Genomic DNA, 26,237 nt, shown 5'->3' on the forward strand with positions numbered 1-26,237 from the left:
ACCATTTGTTTTATTTTTTTAATTTCTTTTGGAGTAATTGTCGTGTAAACAAAAATCACGTGCTCACAGCAATAAACCTTAAAAGGTATCTATAAAATATAATTTTTTTAAATGATATTTATTTAAAATAAATAAAGTGTTAACCTTTGCTACAGGAGTTAAAAATTCCATTTTTGGTTACTACAATTAGACTCCCACTTACTAGTCAGAAGTTTTAAACATGTTCAAGTTGGTTGTTTGAGGTGCAGCGTATTACAATGTCGTAAGTAACGAGTATTGAGCTGAGCGGACAATAATTTAATAATTTTAATTTTTTGTTTGGTTAAATGTTTACAAATTAGAAATCATTAATGAAATCAAGATTCCTGTGTAAACTTGTATAAACTCTCAATCTCATATGGGTAGCACGAGTTCATGAACTTACAGACCCTTAAATTACGCTCTCGTGCTTCTTAAAGAAACCCACAAGTAAATCCAATAAAAAAATACTACTTGGTTTGTGGGGCGGAGTAAGAAACATTTATGCATTTTCCTAAGTATTTGCTGATATAACTTCACTGAAAAGCACCGAAACAGATCTGGCGAGAGAGACAAAGATGGCTTATGCTGTTATAACTTCACTAATGACAACTCTTGAGCAAGTCCTGCAATTCAATCCAACTTTGATTCCTGAAAATATTCGGGGACCCCTTGATTCTCTCTATGAAACACTGGTTTTCTTGCAAACTTTCCTTGTGGATATTGGAAATCGGATCAATGATCAAGAATGGTTGACTTTTTTGGAGAGAAAGATTAGAGATGCAGCTTATAAAGCAGAAGATACTGTTGATTTGTGCTTAAGAAGTATCCAAGTGGCTAACACTAAAAATGATAAAAACAATGCTCGTTGTAACCTTTATGACGAGTTGAAGCAAATAGCAAATGTAATGGATTCAATACAAGGAGAGGTGATGAAGTTCAAGAATGACCACCTACACATCAAAGAACAGCCAGCAACAACTTCTCGTCTAGGGATGTTTTGGATGAGGAAATTACTCTCATTGGCATGGAGGATGACTTCAACGACATAAGAGATCGACTCATTGGGCAAGCGCGGGAGCTTAATATTGTTTCAATTGTTGGCATGGGCGGTATGGGTAAGACAACTCTTGCCAGGCAAGTTTTTAGCAATCCATCAGTATTATTTCGTTTTGATGTTTCTTCATGGGTTACTATTTCTCAAGAATATGAAGCAAGAGAAATTCTTATAAATGTTTTAAGCTTTGGTACTTCTGATGTGACTGCAGTATATCATGACAAGAGCTATGACCAATTATTAGAGCACTTATATAGAAAATTAAAAGGCAAAAGATATTTGATAGTTATGGATGATTTATGGAGTATAGAGGCCTGGGACCTAGTTAAAAGATCATTTCCTGATGATAATAATGGAAGTCGAATCATGATAACTACTAGGCTTCTAGAAGTAGCTGATTGTGCTGGTAATGGTTGCCCTCCCCATCACATGCCTTTCCTTAATTTTGAAGATGGTTGAACTTTGCTGTCTGACAAGGTATTTGGAAAGGAAGACTGTCCTCCTCAGTTGGAGGAAATAGGGAAGCAGATGGCAAAACATTGTCAAGGATTACCCCTCTCGCTTGTTGTCATTGGTGGGCTTCTCTCCAAAATGAATAGGACATATGAAGATTGGAAAAAAGTTGCTGAAAATGTGGTTTCACATGTAGGTTCCACCACTGAGCATTGTTTAGCAATATTGTCGTTGAGTTACAACTGGTTGCCTCCTAGCTTAAAAGCGTGCTTTCTTTATACGGGAGCTTTCCTCGAAGATGCAGAGATTCCTGCAGATAAGTTGATTAGAATTTGGGTTGCTGAGGGTTTTCTAAACACAAAGAGTGATAAAATGTTGGAAGATGTAGCGGAAGAGTCTTTAGAGGATCTCGTTAGTAGAAGTTTGATTTTGGCTAGTAGACAGCGAGCCAATGGTAAATTAAGAACTTGCAGAATTCATGACCTCCTTCGACAATTATGCTTGAAAGAAGGAAAAGCTGAGAAGTTTTTTAATATCATAACTAAATGTTTTGATGTGTCCTCTGAAGGTATGGAGATTGAACGCAAAATGTGTTTGAATCCAGATGCTTTAAATAACCAGAATCTTGACTTGGAGAAAGGTAATTTGAATTCTGTTCGGGCAATCTTATGCCTGGGTGTATCCCATACATTTTACCTTGACTATCTGTGCTGCAAAATAGTAGATTCTCGTTTTCAACTGCTAAGGATATTGGATGTAGAATGTATTCGCTTTTCAAGTTTTCCTTGTGACATAACACAGCTAATACACTTGAGATACGTTGCCTGTACTACTTGTACCAATGTTCCCGCATCAATATCCAATCTGTGGAATCTACAGACGCTGATTGTTCATCCAGTTGGAGATGAATTATCCCTGCCATCGGAAATTTGGAAGATGTCAAGTTTGAGATACATCTATTCTGGGGGAATGTATGTGCATGCTCCTCCAAAGGAAGAAAATATTTTGGGTCTTCAGAACTTGGAAACACTTGATTCAATACCCGCTGCAAATTCCAACTGGATAGAAGTTCTTACAGCAGCCCCTAAAATAAAGAAGCTGGGAGTATTGATCCATCCAGATAATCATGAATGGTCTAAGCTTATTGATAGTCTGATTTGCTTAGCTGATCTCCAGAAGCTAAGAATTCAGCTAGCAATTCCCTCTTCCGTAGAGTTTTTCCAAATGCTGCCTGGTCTGCTATGGGAAGTTTTTGTAACACTCCTCAAATTTATAATAGTTTCAAGATACACTAATTATAGAATTAAATTATTATTATTATTATTTTTCTTGTTAATAGTGAATATATATATATATACACACACACTCATAAATAATTGGATATACAATTAGGAAAATATTATTATTTATTAAAGGTGGGTATCATTAATTATTAGTTACAAAAAAAAGAAAAAGGGAAAAGGGCCTAAAAAAACCCATAAAATGGGCACTTAAAGACAAAGGCTCTTGAAGCCTTAACCAAAAAACTTCCATCGTGAAAAACATAAAGTTCTGTTCGCTCACGAAACCGAGCACGCAGGCAACGAAAAATACTAGGGTTCTTCACAACTCACTTATTCTTGAACTCAGGTATGTAAAATCCCTTATTGTCAATTACCCTACAGTAGTAATAGGTAAGAATTGAATAGCTAAATCCCTTCTTCCTCTATATCATCAATAAATTTCATAATTAGGTGTAGTACTTTAAAATTGATCAAAATACACCGGTTGTTGTAGAATCGATTGTTTGACTGGTGTCGATTGGACTGGGGTCTACGTATTGGCTCAAGGAGTTTTGAGGTGAGTTGATATAACCCTTTACTAAAGTGGTTTAACTCACAAAAGCACGCATACAAGGTGTTTGATGAATTGCTTAAAAGAGTTTATCTTTATTTAATTAGAGCGAGTGAGTACCCATTAATGTAGAATTTGTTCTAGCAAAAGTTTAGATGATCTATTACGCTATATGTGCTTAAATTTTCAGATTTTTGTGTTGTTCTTATATGCTATTTTCATGTTGAAAATTATGAAGAAGAGAATCTTTGAACATAATTTTATATGTTTATTTCATTCTTATGACATGCTTTACATTTAAGGACACCAATATGAGCATGTACATAATGTTCTATAAAGAAAAGATTTAGACTTGAAAAGTCACAAGAAGAAGTTTTAGAAAGAAAAGATTTTTGGGGAGTATCCTTTATTCTGAGAAGGGGTCATCGTCCAGGCCGAGGGTCCTGACCAAGGCATTGACTTCCTGAAACTACTTGTGCCAAAGTAGGGAGCATACGAGTCGAGGGTCTCGTTGCTGAGAATTTACTTAGCCATGCTAAGGTATGATACTTGAGCGCTGAGAACCATGAAGCGAGTGGCACATCGTGGATTGGGCCTATTTGATCAGGTTGGGATCGAACCCGTGCCGATCACACGGTGACTGAGACAGAATTAAGTCAGGATAGTTGGAACTCCCAAAGTATAAAGTGAAGTATTTTTTTTCAAAGAAAGAAAAAGGAAAAGAATTTCTTTTAGAATATTCATAAATTGCTATTATGCAATTATTTTAGAATTATTCTTATAAGCTTTATGTTTTACATGCATTTTGTTATTAAAGTTTCTCTCCCTGTTTTTGAGACTCACTGAGTACAGTGGATGGTACTGACGTTCTCTTTTAGGAACCTACGTTGGTCTGTGGTAAAACGTAGGAACTGGATTTGCAGGCGAGCAGGTTACGAGTTAGGATTTCCTTCCCTTCCAGTGATATTGGTGAGCTCCGCTTTTGTTCGTGGAGTATTCTTAGAGTCATTTTCATTTAGCCATTTCTTTGTTTATTTAGAGACCTGGCCAGGAAATCTCATGTCTTGAGCAGTGCGTCAGTTTATCAGTAGAGGCTTCATAGACATAGTCAATGGGTTAAGATTTAGATGTTTTTTTTATTATAATAACTTAGCATAAATTTGGTAGTTAGTACGTATAAAGTTTTGGAGTTGATTTATTTAAATATTTACATTAATCAAAAGTATTTGGTTGGAGTATTAACTTGTTGCATATAAAGTTTGAAGTTATAATAGATTTGATCAACAGAGATGGTTCGCTCGGTCAGGTTTAGTGATCGAGTGCCGGTCCCGGCTTGTTTAGAAAATGGGTCGTGACAAACTTGGTATCAGAGCCAGGTTTATGGAGTCCTAGGGGTCTATGAAGCCGTGTTAGTAGAGTCTTGTTTATGTGTATGAAGCGCGCCATACTTATAAACAGGAGGCTACAAGCATTTAGGAAAAATATTTTTTTTTCATACTTTAGATCGTGCAGTAGAGCCTACCTCTAAGAAATTATCTTATGTATTCTTTTCTCCTAAACTCGCAGAAATGGCTCGTACTTGCAACTCTGACACCGACACTCCGGATGCTGCTCAAGAAACTATTGCTACTATTGTGGCTCAAGGCATAACTTAAAAGGCTCGAACTCAGAAAAGGAAGGGTAAATCCACAAGGGGGGTTCAAGTACCCCAGGTTAAACATGAAGAAGGGGTGGAGCATGATGAGCAAGTACCTCAGGATCCAACGCCAACCCCAACAGCAGCTCCGACTCAAACAACTATATCCCCAGAGGTGGGTCAGATGTTCAATGCAGTCAACAGTGCTATGGAGATGTTTAAGGCCTTTATGGCCAACCAGAATGAGAAAAGAGATAAGATTCCACTTCAAACAAATAGGCAGAACAATTCTGAGCCCTCAAGAGTGAATGAATTTCTGAAGTTGAGTCCTCAAGTGTTCCATGGTTCTATAGTTGATGAAGATCCAATGTTATAGATGGAGGGTGTTAAGAAAGCCCTCCGAGTGATGAAAGTATTTGATGACAAAGCTGTGGAGCTGGCTGCTTACCAGCTTAGAGATGTGGCTGGCGCTTGGTTTGAGATGTGGGAAAAAGAGAGAGATGAAGATGATGGTCCACCTACTTGGGAAGAATTTGAAGAGGCCTTTATGGCTAACTTTATCTCAGAAGAGGATATAGCAGCTAAGGCTACAGAGTTCGAACAGCTCACGCAAGGGAATAAAAGTGTGCAAGAGTACTACATGGAATTCATAAGGTTAGCTAAGCATGCTCCCCACATGGTTAAGACAGAAAAAACAAAGATTTGCAGGTTTGTTGGCGGTTTGGCTTACCACATTAAGGATACGACATCAGCTGCAGCGGTAGGAATGACAGCTTTCTCATCTGTTGTGGGGTTCGCCAAGCACTTAGAAAAAGACAGACAACAAAGGAGAGAAGAGAAAGAGCATAACAAGAAATCCCGGACAACGGGCAGGTTTAATGGTACATCTAGCGGAGGCGGAAGGAATTCCTCTAATAAGGAGTCATTAGCACCAGCTCAGTTCAGTCATCCGTCAGGTGGTGGGTCTTCCTTCAGACGTACTCAGAATAATGGAAATCAGTCTCGCCAGAATCAGAATTTTAGGACATCATCCTCACATAGCCAGAGTAATGTTGAGCAACATTCACACCAGCAAAGTATTTGTGGAACATGTAAGCGGCAACATTCAGGTCAGTACAAGCTCGGGTTTCATGGTTGCTACCATTGTGGAGACATTGGTCATATAAAGGCCAACTGCCCAAAGTTGCAACGTAAGTTCAGTGGTGGATCAACTCGTCCTTCTAGTTCCTCAGCTACTGCAGTTGCACCGCCTCAGGCTCGTGGTTCTCATAATCAGTCCGGGCATGGAGTAGGCAAAGGTGCAGACCGAGTTACTCAGGGAGGGGGGCAATATTTGCTACACTTGATCGTCAGAGTGCAGAGGCATCTGCAGAAGTTATTACAGGTATACTTTTAGTCTGCTCACATAATGCTTATGCCATAATGGATCCAGGTTCAACATTTTCATATGTGACTCCATACTTTGCAATTAACCTCGGACTAGAACCTGAACAACTTAGTGAGCCATTCCTAGTATCTACTCCAGTTGGCGAGTCAGTAAAAGTCACCAGAGTCTATAGAGGCTGTATAGTTTCAGTCCAAGGTCGCAACACCAAAGCTGATCTCATAGAGTTAGAAATGGTGGATTTTGATGTGATCATGGGTATGGATTGGTTGTCTTCCTGCTATGCCATGTTAGATTGTCATGCCAAGATAGTCAGGTTCCAATTTCCAAATGAAGAAGTCTTAGAGTGGAAGGGTAGTTCAGCATCGCTTGTAGGTAAGTTTATTTCTTATCTTAAGGCACAACGAATGATCGGTAAGGGGTGTCTCGCCTATTTGGCTCACATTATTAATCCAGAATCAGAACCACCAGCTCTTCAGTCAGTGCCAATTGTTAGAGAATTTCCAGAAGTTTTCCCAGATGACCTTCCCGGACTTCCTCCCGGAAGAATCATAGACTTCGGCATTGATCTCATGCCAGGCACTCAGCCCATATCTATACCTCCCTATAGGATGGCTCCAGCAGAACTTAATGAGTTGAGAGAACAGTTGAAAGACCTTCTTGACAAGGGCTTCATCAGGCCGAGTGTTTCACCGTGGGGTGCCCTGGTCCTGTTTGTCAAAAAGAAAGATGGGTCTCTCAGAATGTGTGTCTACTATCGGCAGTTGAATAAGTTACCATTAAGAACAAGTACCCACTGCCAAGAATTGATGATTTATTTGATCAACTTTAGGGTGCAAAGTACTTTTCAAAAATAGACTTGAGGTCGGGATACCATCAGTTGAGAATCAGAAAGGAGGACATATCTAAAACAGCCTTTAGAACTCGTTACGGGCACTATGAATTTCTAGTAATGTCCTTCGGGTTGACAAATGCTCCAGCTGCATTCATGGACCTCATGAACAGAGTTTTCAAGCCATTCCTGGATATCTTTATTATCGTGTTTATAGACGATATTTTGGTATACTCTAAGAGCAAGGAAGAACATGCAGAACACCTTAGAATAGCCTTGCAGACCTTGAAGGAGAATGAGCTTTATGCCAAGTTTTCAAAATGTGAGTTCTGGTTGCAGTCAGTAGCATTCTTAGGCCACGTGGTATCTAGTGAAGGAATAAAAGTAGACCCTCAGAAGACAGAAGCAGTCAAGAACTGGCCCAGGCCGACAACGCCAACTGAAATTAGGAGTTTCTTGGGGTTAGCTGGCTACTATAGAAGGTTTGTAGAGGGGTTTTCCTCACTTGCAGCTCCATTAACTAAGTTGACTCAGAAAGCAGTTAAGTTCCAATGGTCAGACGCTTGTGAGCAGAGTTTTCAAGAGTTAAAGAAGAGGTTGACCACTCCACCTGTGCTAACCTTGCCAACAGGTTCGGGTGGGTTCACAGTGTATTGTGATGCCTCCAGAGTGGGCCTTGGTTGTGTTCTTATGCAAAATGGAAAAGTTATTGCTTATGCTTCCAGGCAGTTAAAGAATCATGAAAAGAACTACCTCACACACGACTTGGAGCTTGCAGCAGTTGTGTTTGCATTAAAAATATGGCGACACCACCTTTGTGGTGAGCATTCTGAAGTGTTTACAGATCATAAAAGCCTCCAGTACATTTTCAAGCAAAAAGAACTAAATTTGAGACAGAGAAGGTGGCTCGAGCTATTGAAGGATTATGACATCAATATCCTTTATCACCCGGGCAAAGCTAATGTGGTAGCAGATGCACTTAGTAGGAAATCAATGGGTGTCTTGGCCCATCTTGCAGTACAAAGGCGATCTTTGGGTCGAGAAATTCAAAAACTAGCAAATGATGGAATTAGATTGGATGAGACCGAAGAAGGAGACATAACTGCTTATGCCTTAGCGCAATCCTCCCTTGTTGCGCATGTTAAGGCTAAGCAAGACGAAGATTCGTACTTAGTGAAATTAAAAGAAGGAGTCAGAAGCAAAGAAATCACTGTTTTCATTCTAGGAAGTGACGGAGTTTTGAAGTTGAATGATCGGTTATGTGTGCCTGATGTAGATGGTCTTAGGAAGGCCATAATGGAGGAAGCTCACAGTTCGAGGTATTCTATCCACCCAGGTGCTACCAAAATGTATCTAGATTTGAAAGAGTTGTATTGGTGGAAAGGCATGAAGAAACAAGTAGCAGATCATGTGGCTAAATGTTTAAATTGTCAGCAAGTCAAAGCCGAGCATCAGAGGCCTGGTGGCCTAGCTCAAGATATAGAGATACCACAGTGGAAGTGGGAGATGATTAATATGGATTTCGTAGTAGGTCTACCTCGCACATACCGTAAACATGATTCAATTTGGGTTATTGTAGACCGACTGACAAAGTCCGCGCATTTCCTACCAGTAAAGACGACAGACTCCGCAGAGCAGTATGCGCAGTTGTACATAAAAGAAATAGTCCGATTGCATGGTACTCCAGTTTCAATCATATCTGACAGAGGCCCTCAGTTCACGACAAATTTTTGGCAGGCATTTCAGAAAAGATTAGGTACCAAGGTCAATTTAAGCACCGCTTTTCATCCACAGACCGATGGCCAGGCAGAAAGGACCATTCAGACTCTCAAAAATATGATGCGTGCGTGTGTTATAGATTTTGAAGGTAATTGGGATGATCACTTGCCACTTATAGAATTTGCTTACAATAACAGCAACCAAGCCAGCATTGGTATGGCTCCGTATGAAGCATTGTATGGGCGGAGATGTAGGTCTCCGGTAGGTTGGTTTGAACCAGCAGAGGTGCCGTTGATTGGTCCAGAGTTTGTTTGTGAGGCCTTGGAGAAAGTTCAGCTAATTAGAGAAAGACTTAAAGAGGCTCAGAGTCGTCAAAAGTCTTATTCTGACAAGAGGCATCGTGAGTTAGAGTTCATGGTTGGTGATAAGGTGTTTTTGAAAGTTTCACCAATGAAAGGAGTTATGAGGTTTGGTAAGAAAGGGAAACTTAGCCCTAGATTTATCAGACCTTATGAAATTCTAGAAAAGAAAGGAAACGTGGCTTATAAGCTAGCGCTACCCATTGAGTTGTCCTCTATTCATCTTGTCTTTCATGTGTCTATGCTTAGAAAGTACATTCATGATGACTCGCATATAATACCTGCTGATACTATAGAAATTAAAGAAGGCTTGATTTATGAAGAGGTACCTATAGAAATTCTCGATAGGCAAGTAAGAAAGTTGAGAACAAAAGATTTAGCATCGGTAAAAGTTTTGTGGAGTAATCATGATTCAAAAGAGGATACATGGGAGGTCGAGAAAGATATGAGCCATATTTATTTGAGGAAAAAGATATGTGAACCTAAGTTCGGTGTTACATTTATATTCCATTTATTAAATACAAGTTAGCAAGTGTTTATGTCCTTCCTAGATTATATTTAGTTGTTGTAGTGATTTAGTTTACGCTAGAGTATATTTAATTCATTAAAGTGATTTACTTTTGCTAAAGTGTTGTGCTTCAGATAATTGTTAGTTATTGTGGTACCTCCTTGCCGGAGTGTGAGTAATTAATTTATGGGTTGTGTATGGTGCCTATGAATGGCCTGTTATGGTATATTTGGTTGTTGTTGGTGTAGTTGTGGTATTTGTGACAGAGATATTTTTTTGGATAGTCCAATTTACAAGGGAAACTCTACCGAAATTTTTGAAAATTTAGGGAGCTAGCCAAAAACGTTAAGTCCCTTGGAAAAGTGAGTAGTGCTAAGAAAATTTAAGAGGTTCAAGGACCTAAGGAATGATTGTTAGCTTAAGAATAAGGGCCTAGCAACATTCGAGGACGAATGTTTTTAAGGAGGGAAAATTGTAACACTCCTCAAATTTATAATAGTTTCAAGATACACTAATTATAGAATTAAATTATTATTATTATTATTATTTTTCTTGTTAATAGTGAATATACATAAATATATATACACACACACACACTCATAAATAATTGGATATACAATTAGGAAAATATTATTATTTATTAAAGGTGGGTATCATTAATTATTAGTTACAAAAAAAAAAAGGGAAAGGGCCTAAAAACCCATAAAATGGGCACTTAAAGACAAAGGCTCTTGAAGCCTTAACCAAAAAACTTCCATCGTGAAAAGCAGAAAGCAGAGGCCACGAAAAAAACAGAACACTAAGTTCTGTTCGCTCACGAAACCGAGCACGCAGGCAACGAAAAATACTAGGGTTCTTCACAACTCACTTATTCTTGAACTCAGGTATGTAAAATCCCTTATTGTCAATTACCCTACAGTAGTAATAGGTAAGAATTGAATAGCTAAATCCCTTCTTCCTCTATATCATTAATAAATTTCATAATTAGGTGTAGTACTTTAAAATTGATCAAAATACACCGGTTGTTGTAGAATCGATTGTTTGACTGGTGTCGATTGGACTGGGGTCTACGTATTGGCTCAAGGAGTTTTGAGGTGAGTTGATATAACCCTTTACTAAAGTGGTTTAACTCACAAAAGCACGCATACAAGGTGTTTGATGAATTGCTTAAAAGAGTTTATCTTTATTTAATTAGAGCGAGTGAGCCCATTAATGTAGAATTTGTTCTAGCAAAAGTTTAGATGGTCTATTACGCTATATGTGCTTAAATTTTCAAATTTTTGTGTTGTTCTTATATGCTATTTTCATGTTGAAAATTATGAAGAAGAGAATCTTTGAAAATATTTTTATATGTTTATTTCATTCTTATGCCATGCTTTACATTTAAGGACACCAATATGAACATGTACATAATGTTCTATAAAGAAAGGATTTAGACTTGAAAAGTCACAATAAGAAGTTTTAGAAAGAAAAGATTTTTGGGGAGTATCCTTTATTCTGAGAAGAGGTCATCGTCCAGGCCGAGGGTCCTGACCAAGGCGTTGACTTCCTGAAACTACTTGTGCCAAAGTAGGGAGCATACGAGCCGAGGGTCTCGTTGCTGAGAATTTACTTAGCCATGCTAAGGTATGATACATGAGCGCTGAGAACCATGAAGCGAGTGGCACCTCGTGGATTGGGCCTATTCGATCAGGTTGGGATCGAACCCGTGCCGATCACACGGTGTCTGAGACAGAATTAAGTCAGGATAGTTGGAACTCCCAAAGTATAAAGTGAAGTATTTTTTTTTCAAAGAAAGAAAAAGGAAAAGAATTTCTTTTAGAATATTCATAAATTGCTATTATGCAATTATTTTAGAATTATTCTTATAAGCTTTATGTTTTACATGCATTTAGAACCTTTGCTTGTAACGTATGTGTTATTAAAGTTTCTCCCCCTGTTGTTGAGACTCACTGAGTACAGTGGATGGTACTGACGTTCTCTTTTGGGAACCTACGTTGGTCTGCGGTACAACATAGGAACTGGATTTGCAGGCGAGCAGGTTACGAGTTAGGATTTCCTTCCCTTCCAGTGATATTGGTGAGCTCCGCTTTTGTTCGTGGAGTATTCTTAGAGTCATTTTCATTTAGCTATTTCTTTGTTTATTTAGAGACCTGGCCAGGAAATCTCATGTCCTGAGCAGTGCGTCAGTTTATCAGTAGAGGCTTCATAGACATAGTCAATGGGTTAAGATTTAGATGTTTTTTTTATTATAATAACTTAGAATAAATTTGGTAGTTAGTACGTATAAAGTTTTGGAGTTGCTTTATTTAAATATTTATATTAATCAAAAGTATTTGGTTGGAGTATTAACTTGTTGCATATAAAGTTTGAAGTTATAATAGATTTGATCAGCAGAGATGGTTCGCCCGGTCAGGTTTAGTGATCGAGTGCCGGTCCCGGCTTGTTTAGAAAATGGGTCGTGACAGTTTTCCCAACCAACCTGAAGAGTTTGACACTCGTAGGAACACATTTACTGTGGACGGATATGACAATGCTTGGTCGCTTACCCAATCTTGAGATGCTCAGACTAAAATATTTTGCTATTCAAGGGACCAATTGGAATTTAAGCGAAGGGGGTTTCAAGAAACTCAAGTTGCTACACATTTTGATGACGAACTTGGTGCAATGGAAAGCAACCAGTGATAGTCTTCCTAACCTTGAGTGTCTAGTCATAAGGCATTGTTATAAGTTGAAGGAGATTCCTGCAGAAATTGGGGATATTCCCACATTAAAATTGATTGAGTTGCATCATTGTAGCCAAGCTGTCGTTACTTCTGCAGAGGAAATTCTAGAAGAACAACAAAGCATGGGAAATGAAGTTCTTGTGGTCCGCACCTACAATACTGGAGGCAAGTAAACTTATGTGCTTATAAGTTATAATAATAGACCTTGGCTGTGGTTATTTCTTTGTCTTTCCCACTTCTAATAACTATTCACTGGTGTGCGAGTTGCAGTACAATATTTCGACATGGGTGGTGAAGAAGATGAAGAAGCTGCTATTGTTTCCACCTACGGCTCAGATATGACATATAATCAAATGAGCAATATGGGTGTAAGTGCAAATAAATCTTGCTTTATCCGCCGTTTTGCAATTTACCTTCATTTTGTCGTTTTCTTTTTCTAGTACATATCTTTTGTTTTTCCCTTCTCACGCATATCTCACACACTTTGCTGGTCAAGAAGGCATATAACAAAATGCAATGTGCCTTTGTTACTAATTCATCCATTTGTTACTGAATGCATGGTCAAGTTAAATAAATAATGCATTAGTTTAGACAAGTGAGAAAACCTGGTTATTCTAATTTGCATTATTATTTGTTGCGGAAGCCAAATGTATAGAGTGTGAATAAGTCACAACTACTATACCAAAAATTATGACAGCCACCAAATAATAAATAAGACAATAAAGCAATAATAAAGGGAACACCAGAATTTACGAGGTTCGGCTAATTCTGCCTACTCCTCGGACACAACCAAATATTTTATTCCACTCCAAAATACAAGTGAAATAATACTAAAGAGAGAAGATACAAATGCCTTAAACAGATGAGAAGGCAAATGAGAGGTGTGTCTCAATCCTAAACATTAGGCCTTCTTTTATAGGGGAAAAATCCCCTCCAAACTTAACTCCCAACCAATGTGGGACTTTGGCATTTTGCCAAACTTCAACAAATCTCCACCTTGGCAAAATTCCACATTTTCAATTCTCTCTCAATAACAAATTTTGGTTGTGTCTTCATCTTCAATCTTCAGTGTTCAACAATGTTGATCAAATCCAAACAATGTTGAAACTTGACCGCAGTCACCACCTTTGTCAGCATATCAGCAGGATTCTCTGTAGTATGAATTTTCTTCACCGTGACTCCACCTTCTTCTATGATTTCTCGTACGAAATGATACCGAACATCAATGTGCTTCGTCCTTGCATGATAAACTTGGTTCTTTGCTAATTGAATAGCACTTTGACTATCACAAAAAATTGTGATACCTTTTTGTTCAACACCAAGCTCCTTTAGCAATCCTTGAAGCCAAATTGCCTCTTTCACAGCATCTGTAATAGCCATGTACTCTGCCTCTGTTGTAGACAAAGCAACTGTTGACTGCAAAGTAGACTTCCAACTAACTGGTGCCTTTGCAAAAGTAAACACATAACCAGTAGTTGATCTTCGTTTGTCCATATCACCCGCAAAATCTGAGTCACAATATCCAACTACAGACTGATTGTCTTCCTGCTCAAAAACTAACCCGACATCTACAGTATTATGAATATACCGTAGAATCCACTTCACAGCTTGCCAATGCTCCTTCCCTGGATTGTGCATATATCTGCTAATAACTCCAACAGCTTGTGAAATGCCAGGCCTTGTGCAAACCATTGCATACATCAAGCTACCAACAACATTTGCGTATGGTACCTTTGACATATACTCTCGTTCAGCTTCATCCATTGGCGACATAGTAGTACTTAGCTTAAAATGGGAAGCAAGTGGAGTACTAACTGGCTTAGTCTTGTCATCTATGCCAAAACGTTGAAGTACTCTCTTCAAATATTCCTTTTGAGATAAACAGAGTTTCTTTGAACGTCTATCTCTAATTATCTCCATGCCAAGAATTTTCTTTGCCTCACCCAAATCCTTCATCTCGAACTCCTTCTTCAGTTGAATCTTCAACTTATCAATTTCTTCCGAATTCTTAGAAGCTATCAACATATCATCAACATATAGGAGAAGATATACAAAGGAACCATCTTTAAGCTTGTGCAAATACACACAATGATCGTATTTGCTTCTCTTGTACCCTTGCCGCAACATAAACTCGTCAAATCGCTTGTACCATTGTCTAGAAGATTGTTTCAATCCGTACAACGATTTTTCAAGTTTGCACACCATATTTTCTTTTCCAGCAACTTTGAATCCTTCTGGCTGAGTCATGTAGATTTCCTCCTCCAAGTTTCCATGTAAAAACGCAGTTTTTACATCCATCTGAACTAGTTCCAAATCCAATTGTGCTACCAAAGCCAACATAATTCTAATGGAGGAATGTTTTACAACTGGAGAAAACACTTCATTGTAATCAATTCCCTCCTTTTGAGCATATCCTTTGGCCACCAATCTTGCTTTGTAGCGAACATCTACTTGGTTAGGAAATCCTTCCTTCTTTGCAAATACCCATTTGCACCCAATTGCTTTCTTTCCCTTCGGGAGATTGGCCAATCTCCATGTATGATTCTGATGAAGGGACTGTATCTCATCATTCATGGCAATCCTCCACTTATCTTCTTCTGAACTTTGAACAGCGTCTTTATAAGTAGTAGGAACATCATCAGCTACAATTGAGGTTGCACAAGCAACCGTCTCTATGAGACGAACAGGTTTCGTTATTGTTCTTTTTGGCCTGCTGGTTGCTATTGATTCAAGTTGTTGTTGAGATTCCTGAGTTGGAATCTCCTCTACTGGCTCTCCTTCCAGAGGGTAATCTTCATTTGTTTCCTCCTCTGCTTCTTGTGTAGGAAAAATAAATTTTCCCTCAAACTCCACCTGCTTAGAAGCACCTTCATTTTGTTTGGTATCTTCTGTTACCTTATTTACCATAGCAAATTCATCAAAGGTAACATCTCTGCTGAATATTACTTTCTTTGTCATAGGGCACCATAAGCGATATCCTTTGACTCCAGAAGTAATTCCCATAAAAATAGCCTTTTTTGCCCTTGGATCCAATTTTGACTCCGTCACATGATAATATGCAGTTGAGCCAAACACGTGCAAAGAGTTATAATCTACAGCAGGTTTTCCGTACCATTTTTCAAATGGTGTTTTGCCATCAATAGCAGCAGATGGTAGACGATTAATGAGGTGGCATGCATATGTAATTGCCTCAGCCCAAAATTCTTTGCCCAAGCCAGCATTGGACAACATACACCGTACCTTCTCCAGCAAGGTCCGGTTCATACGTTCTGCCACTCCATTCTGTTGTGGTGTATGTCTAACAGTGAAGTGTCGGACGATGCCATCATTTTCACAGACCTTATTGAAATGATCATTTTTGTATTCACCTCCATTGTCTGTGCGAATACACTTGATCCTCCTGCCTGTTTGATTCTCCACCATCGTCTTCCATTTGAGAAAAATTCCCAGCACTTCATCTTTGTTTTTCATTGTATACACCCACACTCTTCGAGAAAAATCATCAACAAAGGTTACAAAATAGTGTTTCCCACCCAATGAAGGTGTTTTGGAAGGACCCCAAACATCAGAGTGTACATAATCCAAAATGCCTTTAGTATTATGGATCGCTGTACCAAATTTAACCCTTGTCTGTTTCCCTTTGACACAATGCTCACAAAACTCCAAGTTGCAAGCCTTTACTCCTTTTAACAATCCTTGATCTGATAGAGTTTTCAAGGATTTTCCTCCAGCATGTCCCAAGCGCATGTGCCATAGCTTGGTTGCTTCTGCCTCTTTGTCGTCACTGGATGTCACTGTCGCTGTCCCAATAACTGTACTGCCACGATAGCGGTACATATTATTATTCTTCCGATTAGCCTTCATTACCACTAGTGCACCGGAGCATACTCTCATCACTCCATTTTCTGCAATGATTTTGAACCCTTTTGATTCTAGGGCTCCCACAGAGATGAGATTCTTCTTCAAATCCGGTACATATCGAACATCTATCAATGTTCTGATCATTCCATCATGGTTCCTTAATCGTATTGAACCAATGCCATATGAGGTAAGAGGGCTGTTATCCGCTGTGTGGACGACTCCATATTCTCCTTCTTGAAATTCCACGAACCAGTCCCTGTTGGGACACATATGATAGCTACAAGCCGAGTCCATCAACCATATGTCTGAAGATGTTGATGACTCTGTTGTAACTAATGAGAAGTCTGAATCATCACAATCAGCTACATTTGAATCCATAATGGCCTTTCCATTGTTATGTTTGGCCTTATTCTTCAACTTCGGACAGTCTTTCTTCCAGTGCCCTTTTTCTCGACAAAAGGCACATTCATCTTTGCTGGGTCTGGATCTTGACTTGGATCTTCCCTTCTTTGTCCTCGTTTGATTTTGAGGACGACCCCTCACAAATAGTGCTTCTCCTTCTCCGCCCTTCTGTTTTTCTCGCTTTCTTTGTTCATAGCTGTACAAAGCCGAACAAACTTCTCTGAGAGAAACTTCGTCATTTCCATGGAGTAGAGTAGTTTCAAGGTGCTCGTACTCATCAGGAAGTGACGCCAACAACATCAAGGCCAAGTCACCATCATCATAAGTTGTATCCATATTTTGCAAATCTGTAACCAACTTATTGAAACTGGTGATATGTTCATTCATCGTGGTACCAGGAACATAGGTGAAGTGAAACAGTCTCTTCTTCATGTACAATTTATTTTGACTGTTTTTCTTCAAAAATTTATCCTCCAGTGCTTTCCATAATTTACATGCAGAAGTTTCCTTTGTGTATGGATATTTCTGCTCTCTAGCAAGGTAGGATCGAATGGTACCGCAAGCAACACGGTTGATAATTCTCCAATCTTCTTCTCCAATAACATCTGGTTTCTTTTCTTCAATGGCCAGATCTAGCCCTTGTTGAAAAAGGACATCTAGAACCTCGCCTTGCCACATCCCAAAATGTCCGGACCCGTCAAATATTTCGACCGCAAATTTCGCATTTGACACAATTCTTGTCATAAGCGAAGATGCCAATGATGACGTATTGTTGACACTTGATGTAGATTCTTCTTGTTTATTGTCTCCCATCTTTGACACAAATATTATTTAATAGTTGACGACACAAATCAAGATTATTTCCTTTCTAGTGTGGAAGATCAGACTAAGCTGCAACCACAGAGCATACTCAGACAGAACCTTGACTCAGTTACCAAGATAAATCTTTTCTGATGTGGAAGATCAGACTATGCTGCAACCACAGAGCATACTTAGACAGTACCTTGGCTCTGATACCAATTGTTGCGGAAGCCAAATGTATAGAGTGTGAATAAGTCACAACTACTATACCAAAAATTATGACAGCCACCAAATAATAAATAAGACAATAAAGCAATAATAAAGGGAACACCAGAATTTACGAGGTTCGGCTAATTCTGCCTACTCCTCGGACACAACCAAATATTTTATTCCACTCCAAAATACAAGTGAAATAATACTAAAGAGAGAAGATACAAATGCCTTAAACAGATGAGAAGGCAAATGAGAGGTGTGTCTCAATCTTAAACATTAGGCCTTCTTTTATAGGGGAAAAATCCCCTCCAAACTTAACTCCCAACCAATGTGGGACTTTGGCATTTTGCCAAACTTCAACATTATTCTCATATTATTTACACGGAAAATGGCCTCTCTACGAGAGGCGGAGCCAAAATTTCAAGCGTATAGGTTCGAAATTCTAATTATATTAAGTTACTGGGTTCTGCAAAAAAAATTTATACATAATCAATGAATTTTTAACGATAAATATAAAGTTTGAATGAAAGCTACTAGGTTTAGCCGAATCCGTAACGGACACTCTAACTTCGCCCCTGCTCTTGTTACTCATTTTCTGTAATCACTTTGTAAAAGGATTCACTTGTTAGCAAACGCATTTTAAATGACATGTAATCCCTTTAGAGCACAATAGAGTGCTGAAACAAGTGAAAAAAATCTCTGGGAACTTGCTTCAGTCCGTGACGGCGTAGTGCCAAACTAAAAAATAAAAGGAAAAGATGCTTGCACACAATTAGATTTGCAAAGTCAATTGATCCTGTTGTGTCTAGTTCAGGATTCCCCTGCTATTCAATCATGGGATCGATTCCGATCAAGCTGAAAGAAGTCATCCATTAGTTCCATGGTCGTTCTTCGTGACATGGCAGCACCTGTACTATTGAAATGGTTCAGTAGAGATGTTCCTACTGGTGCCCAATGTGTTAAGAATGATGTTCTCGTTTTCTTTTTAGCGTAGAACTCCATAGTCAATACCTTGCCTTTGTTACTTTTTGGCTCTTTTTGTTGCCGAATAACAGTATTTGATGAAACTACAGCTGAAACTAAATAGCTGGCTTCTATGTTGGCGAAGAATTTCGAGTAAACTAAGTTAAGTAAATCTCTACAACCAAGTTGCCTCGATGAATTCCAAAATGTTCAGTCAATTACGTTGAGAAGGGGATACTGTTCCTTAACTATGTAGGTGGTTGAGTCTGATGGAAACTATATTTAAATGGGCCATTTTTCTATTTTATCGTGTTTACGTTCACATTTATTTATTGTTTTTATATTTTGCTTTTGCTCTTGTGTTCATTACTTTCTTTCGTTCTCACAATTGTGTTTCAATCCCACTGACTATTGGAGATAGAGTATTCTGATAAGTTTGATTGCGTGATCTTTTGCGGTTTGCATATTACTTTCTTCTTTTCTAAACTGCTGCAGTATAAAATTGCTGCTGAGGTGAGGAAAGGGGTAACTAGTTTAACGCATACAGATGAGGATCTTCTTAAACTATTAGGACGTCAGAAGAACAGATACAGTGATGTTGAAGAGGTAGAGTGTCTTCGGTTAATTACCGCAGAATTACGCCTAGAACTTCGGAATCCACAACTTCATGAAGAAATATTAGCTAAGCTGAGGAAACGGGTAATTGATACGGATACAAGTGGATATCTTCTGAGTCTATTAGGACATCAGAAGGACGAGTACAGTGATGTCGAAGAGGTCGTTTATCTTCGTTCACTTGCTGCAATCTTACGTCATGAAATTTGGAACAATCCAAGACCTAAGTTAGAATATGCAGCATCAGAATGTGATCTTAGGGACACTTTAAGCCCAAAATCGGAGGAGAAGGCCAAACAGTTGATCTTAGAATGTGCAGCATCAGAATGTGACCAGTGGGATACAGATCTTGCAAGCAGTTTGTCGCTTCCGTCCTCTCCTGGGAGTGAAGACAATGATATTACTGTGAATGATAGTTCCTCTGGAAGATATCGCAATTCCAGTCAAAACTCCCAGTTTTATTCCAAGTTGAAGAGATTAATTGGGCAAGAGTAAAGATGAATCCCAAGATCTTTTGTCCAAGCAAGACCACATGATGAGGAATGGATGTTACACTGTAGCCATCACCTGTTCCGAAACAGCAGAACTGCCCCACATTAGAGTACAAGATTTTCTTGGATTATATAGGTTTTTTTTTTTGGGTTTGACTACTTGAATTAAATATTTTGAGTTGTGTGATATACGAACTTCTGTGATACCCCGAATCATTCTCTAGTTGCTGTGCCACTTAGGTTATGAAAGTTATGCAACATACTTAAATGTTGTTTTTTGGACTGTTTTTGATCATATGAGATGTTCAAAGTACATTGGAATGTGTGGAAAGCTTTTTGGGTTTAGCTCAGAGTTAATTAGGATGATATTTGGAAAAGAAAAAGAATAGACCCATGTAGTGAGCACTATTGAATTTGGACTGAGCTCTAGAAGAAGGGGAAAGCAGCAGTGGCTTTTCAGCTAATTCCAGCGCCACAGCGCTGGCACTAAGAAGGCTGCCGCTATGGCGCTAGAAAATAAATCAGGCACTATTTGTGCTTAAACCTTATAATAATGTCTAATTAGTTAACTCTATAGCACTGTATTCTAGACAACTAAAGATGTAAGAGCTTGATTTTTATATTTTTACTATGTTGCTTGTAACTATTTAAAATTCAAATTAGACTTTTCTTCTATGTTTAAATTCAAATTCAAAAATAGTAACTAATTATCAATAACATATAGTGCATAATTTATTTATTTTTAAACTAAAATTGCAAAGTAACTTTTTATTATGTTGTCACTTGGCGTACTATGATGTCTTTGACTCTCCTATTATATGTAGATAGATAGATTTTCTTTTTTAAAATTTAAATTTGAAAAGAAACTAATTATCACCTAACATTACTAATTTTGTCCTAAAATTATCAAGTGACTTTTTATTATATTGCCACTTGGCTTACTATGGTGTCTTTGCCTCTTCTATATAATACATAGATAGAAGATAGATTCCGTGATTAGTCAAATAGTGCCACATATGAAACAAATGGAGTAATACTAATAATTTGTTATATATTGTTCAAAATTATAAGTTGTTCCTACGTTTTTGCCTAGGCTTAGATTCTCAAGTTCAATAGGTTTTTGCCTAGGCTTAGATAGGAGACCGAGAGTTATTAGTTGCCTTTAGCGTTTTCGTCAAAGGATAAATGCAAGAGCGAGTTGTCCTTTGCAGCTAAATATTTTGACACATTGGGTTTATATTTTCCAGATATTTTTGTACGAATAGGTACTTTTTTGGAGCTTTCAATCGGAGAAAATATGCTCAAACCTAAGGTTCATCCTTGTGTTACCTCGTGGAACAATAAACATTCTTGTATTATTAAGTAAGTTTCAAAAATACCCTTCCGTTAATTTCGGTCAAAAAACAGCAAAAAACGTGCCAAGCACCTACCACTCTCCTCTGTTCTTTGTAGCCCCCACCAAATCCATTCTTCCACCTTTTTCCAATTCTTCCTTGTTGGAAAAGCATTTGGATTCTCAAATATCTTCTTAACTAGTAATTTATCCGCGTGCTAAAATATCAATAAACTTACAAAGTCTTAAGAAATTAACATCAATAAACTTACAAAAAAATTAGCAACTGATAATGGATTAGATATTGTTTCCTCATTACTATGAGAAACATGTATTGTTTCCTCATTACTAATAAAAAACTTACATTTGGTCTAATTCATAAATTTTATTTATTTGTATCAAATACTTATATGTGGTGTATAGTTAACTATATATTACCAATATAACTCATGTAAGTTTATCTAAGTAAGAAGTTCAAAGAGTATTAATTAAAAATGAGAACTAAAGTTTAGATTAGAATTACGTAAATTCAGCTAAACATTCCTAATTACACAAATAAAAACATTTAAATTATCATTATTTGTAAATTGAGAGAACAAAAATTTATATAAATATTAAAAACCAAAAATCTTTAGTAGGAGCACCTCTTTTTCGACATAAATTTAAAAAATTGTGCTTCTAATTTTAATGCATGTTCTTCTATCTAAGCTTGCTTTTACAAAATATACATTGAATGCATGAGTAACTGCAACATTAATATATTGAGATAATAATACCATTTAAGTTTACCAAAAAAAACACCATTTAAGGAATAAAAATCACCACTTTACAAAAACAATTAGTATTGACTTACAAATAAAGTATATGAACCATTCTCGAAACAGAAAATTCAATATAAAAGAAAAATCCCATTAGTTAACAAAATACTACTTTAAGAGAAGGAACCAAACTAATTTGATTAAATCTAACAATAGAAAAGTACCATCTAACTTACAATTTTATTTTCTTTTTCATACTAAGATGAGACATGTACACCCAAAATACTAAAGTAGATTGAATCCTCCAAAATAGCCGGTGAAACTTTTCAATCATATATAGTAAAAACAAAATTCTTAATTACTTTATTTTGTATACTACCAGTTATTCGTGGTACTTGTTTAAATACCAGCACACAAAAGCACATTAATAGCACAAAATGCTTGTGTAATTGCCCTTTTCAAAAGCTGTGAAGGACTCAAATCTAGTTATCCATATCGTAATAAAAAATTTCTTTTGTACCCAATGAAAATATTCACAAACTTATTACTTTTTCAAAGAGAAAAAAAAGAGATACGTATTATCAATTTACCTATCCTTTTGAAGGGAATTTAAAGAGTAACTAGGGTTAGAAAACCAAAAAAATTGAAAAATAAATGCATAATAAATCTATTAACGGGAACCGTAAGATACACGCTTTGTTAACTACCAACTAAGGGGTCATTTGATACATGAGATAAAAATAATAGTTCTGGAATAAAATTTGGGATTCACTTTATACCATATTTAGTTTGAGGTATTAGCTAATCTCGGGATAATTTTTACACTATAGAAGGTAGGATAACTAATCCCGTGGGATATACTACACATGAAATATCCTAGAATATTCCACCATTGTACCCAATAACCCCTAAGTAAATTGCAAGGAGTTGCATTTTTTGTACCTATGTGTAGAATAAAGCAAGATTTTCATTATTACATACATTTTCCATAACAGCAAAGGCAATAAGCAAAATAAAAAAATATTTGTTAACAATTCGTTAGCTAAAGATGAAGTAAGAGGAAAGGAGAAAAAATATATATTTAACTTAGTTTATAAAAAAAAACGCATGGGTAGTCCGTAATGCGAATGAATCCTGTACATTCTTATGTACTAATCTTTTGCAGTAGAATTGTGATGGAAAGTAGAGAAATACTATCAAATAAGTTAGCCTCTTTCCACAACCCATATACATGATTAAACTTGTATACTTCAATTAAACAATTTATTCAATTTCTGAAATTTCAGTCTATTAACTTTTATACTCGTATATTCTGTAAAATATCATCAAAATGTTGAATCACTTGTTCAATAACCCCATCTGAAAAAGCTTCTTGTAAAAACCTCTTTTTTCCTTTACATTACGTCATTAAATAATTTTGATCATAATGTCAAAAAGAACACCGACATACATATTCAAGATTTTATGATTTTATGAGAAAAAATCTCACAAATTCGAAACGAAAAAAAAACATAAATAAAAAGAACATATTTGCTTACCTTGAGAATTGTTTGGAATATGGTTTATTGAAATGCTTCATAATTCACAATTCATAGATAACAATGTCTTTCAGTCAATTCCTAGTGGAAAGCATATAATAAAATACTTAGCTTTGTCAAAGTATGACCAAATGTATTTTAAAAAAAGCCTCACACATGGAATGCAGAAAGGCATGAGATGGAAAAGTAACATTAAGGATTGCAAGGGCCGTTCAACTGTAACTGTTGTCATGGACTCTTGGTAAATGCATTAAAAATGAACCGTTTCATCTTTCCTTAAATGATGAAACTTAGGGGTGGACATTGGTCGGTTCGGTTCGGTTATGAATATTATCGGTTTAGCATATCGGTTATCGGTTTACAAATATGATAAACCGATAACCAAACCGATAAGATATTGGTTATCGGTTATTGGTTAATTGGTTATCGATCATTATCGGTTCGGTTATCGGTTTACCCGATAAGATAAAACAACTAAAACAGTTTTATAAACAACTTTATATCGGTATAAAATTGTTTTGCAATATTTCTTGTACCGAACTAAAACAATTTTATAAAACAGCTTTTTTGCAAGCTAAACAAGTTTTATAAAACAACTTATTTGTAATTGAGAAAGGTATAAAGACAAGTTGTTTTGCAACTAATAGTTCAACACTAAAATCTGCAACATAAAACAATAGAAACAGTTAACTAGTAGTTCAAGTAGTAAGTTTAAATTCTTAAAGCTGATTCTACTTTCTCTGTGATTTCATTTTAAAATCTGATTTATCTTTAAATGAGGTACTTTATGCTAATAATTTGACACCAACTAATAGGACAAAAACAAACGAAGAAAAAAAAGTAACAGAACAGAACAGTTAGAGTAGAGGAAAAAGCTGGAGATAAAAACTATGCAAACTAAAATCAGACCTCAAGTCATTTTAGCGAAACAAAAAATTGCATAAAACAGATAAATAAACGATTCTCACAAAAAACCAATAGTGAATGAATCAACACAATAGTGAAGTGAATCAACAGGAAAAAATAAACGATTCCCTCAAAAATTAACACGAAGATTGAATCAAGGAAAAAATAAACAGAGCATAACCTAATAGTGAAGTGAATCAACACAATAGTGAAGTGAATCAACAAGCAAAAATAAACGATTCCCTCAAAAATCAACACGAAGATTGAATCAACCGAAGATGAAGATGAAGGCAAGTAGGTAACCGAAGATGAAGATGAAGCAACTAAAAACTTACACAAAGAATGAAGATGAAGCTGAAGAATACGGCTGAGAAATGGGCTGAAGCGTGAAGTGAAGAGGGTGAAGTCTGAACTCTAAAGAATGTGGCTGACGGGCTGAGGCCGAGAAAGAATAGGGAAATAATGAAGCCTTAGTATGTATATACTTAAGGGTAAAGTAGTAAATTCGTTAATCCTTATTGGGTTATCGGTTAACCCAATAACAGAATTGCCAAATCGAGTCCGAACCGATAACCCAATAATGAAAAAATTCTAAACTGTTACCGAACCGTTAACCAATAACCCAATACCGATAACCCAATAAATAATTAACGGTTCGGGTTATCGGATTTACCCGATATATGCCCACCCTAATGTAACTTTTGGATTTTTAAAATATATTACAACAATTAAAAAATAATGAAAACCTAAAAAAAAGAAAACCACCCTCCTCTATTCCTTATAGCCTCCACCAAATCCACTCTTCCAGCTTTTTCCAATTCTTTCCTTGTCGGAAAAGCATCTGGGTTCTCAGATATCTCCATAAAAGCCAAAATCTCTTCTTCCAGCTCCATATCCCCTTCACTTCCTACCCCTTTCCTACACCAGCAATATGCACTATCCTCGGGTCTTCCCTTGCTAAGCTTAAAACCCCCCATTTCTTGGTTAAAAATCGCAGCTTTTCTGCGGTAATGAAGTCTTTTGGCGGGGTTTATAACGAACATTACAGTGGGTAGACGAAAAACTAATATGAGTGTAGAGAAAAGAAGGTTTTGAGAAATGGGTCGGCGTCGAAATGAGTGAAACCATCGTTCAGGCATTTCTTCAAACAATTGGAGACTATCTGAAGGAAGTAAGTGAGAGTGCGGAACCAAAATGTGGTTTATTTTTACTCAAAATACTCAAATAAGTGTAAAAAAAAAAGTTACCAAACTATATATAATGCCACAAATAGTGGCGCTATACAGTAACGTTAACTGCACCGTTACTGTATAGCGCCCCTATTTGTGGCGTTATACTGACACATCTTACATAGCGCCAAGAAGAGTGGTAAACTTCAATTTTCATTTGTGTTAATTATGTATATTTTTGCGTATTGAATTAATTTTAACGCTCATTTATTTAATAGGGGGTACCGGCCGGATATGAATTTTACAAGTGGCCCATCCGGTAGTCATCACCTAACTGAAAACGTCCATCATGGAATGTCATCACATTACAACTTGTAAGTGAAAAGCTACAGCCATATATAAAGCATTTATTAATTTAGTAGCTTATATTTTTGTTGAAATGTGCAGTGAAAACGAGCAAGTTGAACTACCCGTACTCACTCAATTGCCCGAAAATGACGTATTACATCAGGATCTAGCAGATGAACAGAGTGAGGAAGAGAACAACGATTACGATAACAATGCCGATGAATCGGGAGACGAGACACCATTTGCTCGTGAGGATCGTGATGAAGAGGACGAGGAGGAAGGACCCGATTAGAAGAGAGCCCCCTATAGACGAA

At 37.1% G+C, this 26,237-nt stretch overlaps 1 protein-coding gene and 1 pseudogene across 1 annotated transcript; both read left to right on the forward strand.

The window, feature by feature from the left end:
- Positions 1-435: 435 nt before the first annotated feature.
- LOC107786679 (putative late blight resistance protein homolog R1B-14) lies at positions 436-5,373 on the forward strand (annotated as a pseudogene).
- A 7,400-nt stretch (positions 5,374-12,773) lies between these two features.
- Positions 12,774-20,153, forward strand: LOC107809220 (protein CHUP1, chloroplastic-like). The gene is made up of 2 exons (XM_016633813.2): positions 12,774-12,893; positions 19,261-20,153. Exons 1-2 carry the CDS (start codon positions 12,810-12,812, stop codon positions 19,873-19,875), a joined length of 699 nt encoding a protein of 232 aa, XP_016489299.1. The 5' UTR covers positions 12,774-12,809; the 3' UTR covers positions 19,876-20,153.
- The last annotated feature ends 6,084 nt before the right edge of the window (positions 20,154-26,237 follow it).

The sequence above is a fragment of the Nicotiana tabacum genome, chromosome 16 (genome assembly GCF_000715075.1).
Source record: "Nicotiana tabacum cultivar K326 chromosome 16, ASM71507v2, whole genome shotgun sequence".
Taxonomy (NCBI): Eukaryota; Viridiplantae; Streptophyta; class Magnoliopsida; order Solanales; family Solanaceae; genus Nicotiana; species Nicotiana tabacum.

Excerpts from the sequence above, each read along its gene's own strand:
- LOC107809220 (XM_016633813.2), top strand. The coding sequence starts at position 12,810 with ATGGGTGGTGAAGAAGATGAAGAAGCTGCTATTGTTTCCACCTACGGC. Across the intron at positions 12,894-19,260 it reads ATCAAATGAGCAATATGGGT|TATAAAATTGCTGCTGAGGT; the intron begins GTAAGTGCAAAT and ends AAACTGCTGCAG.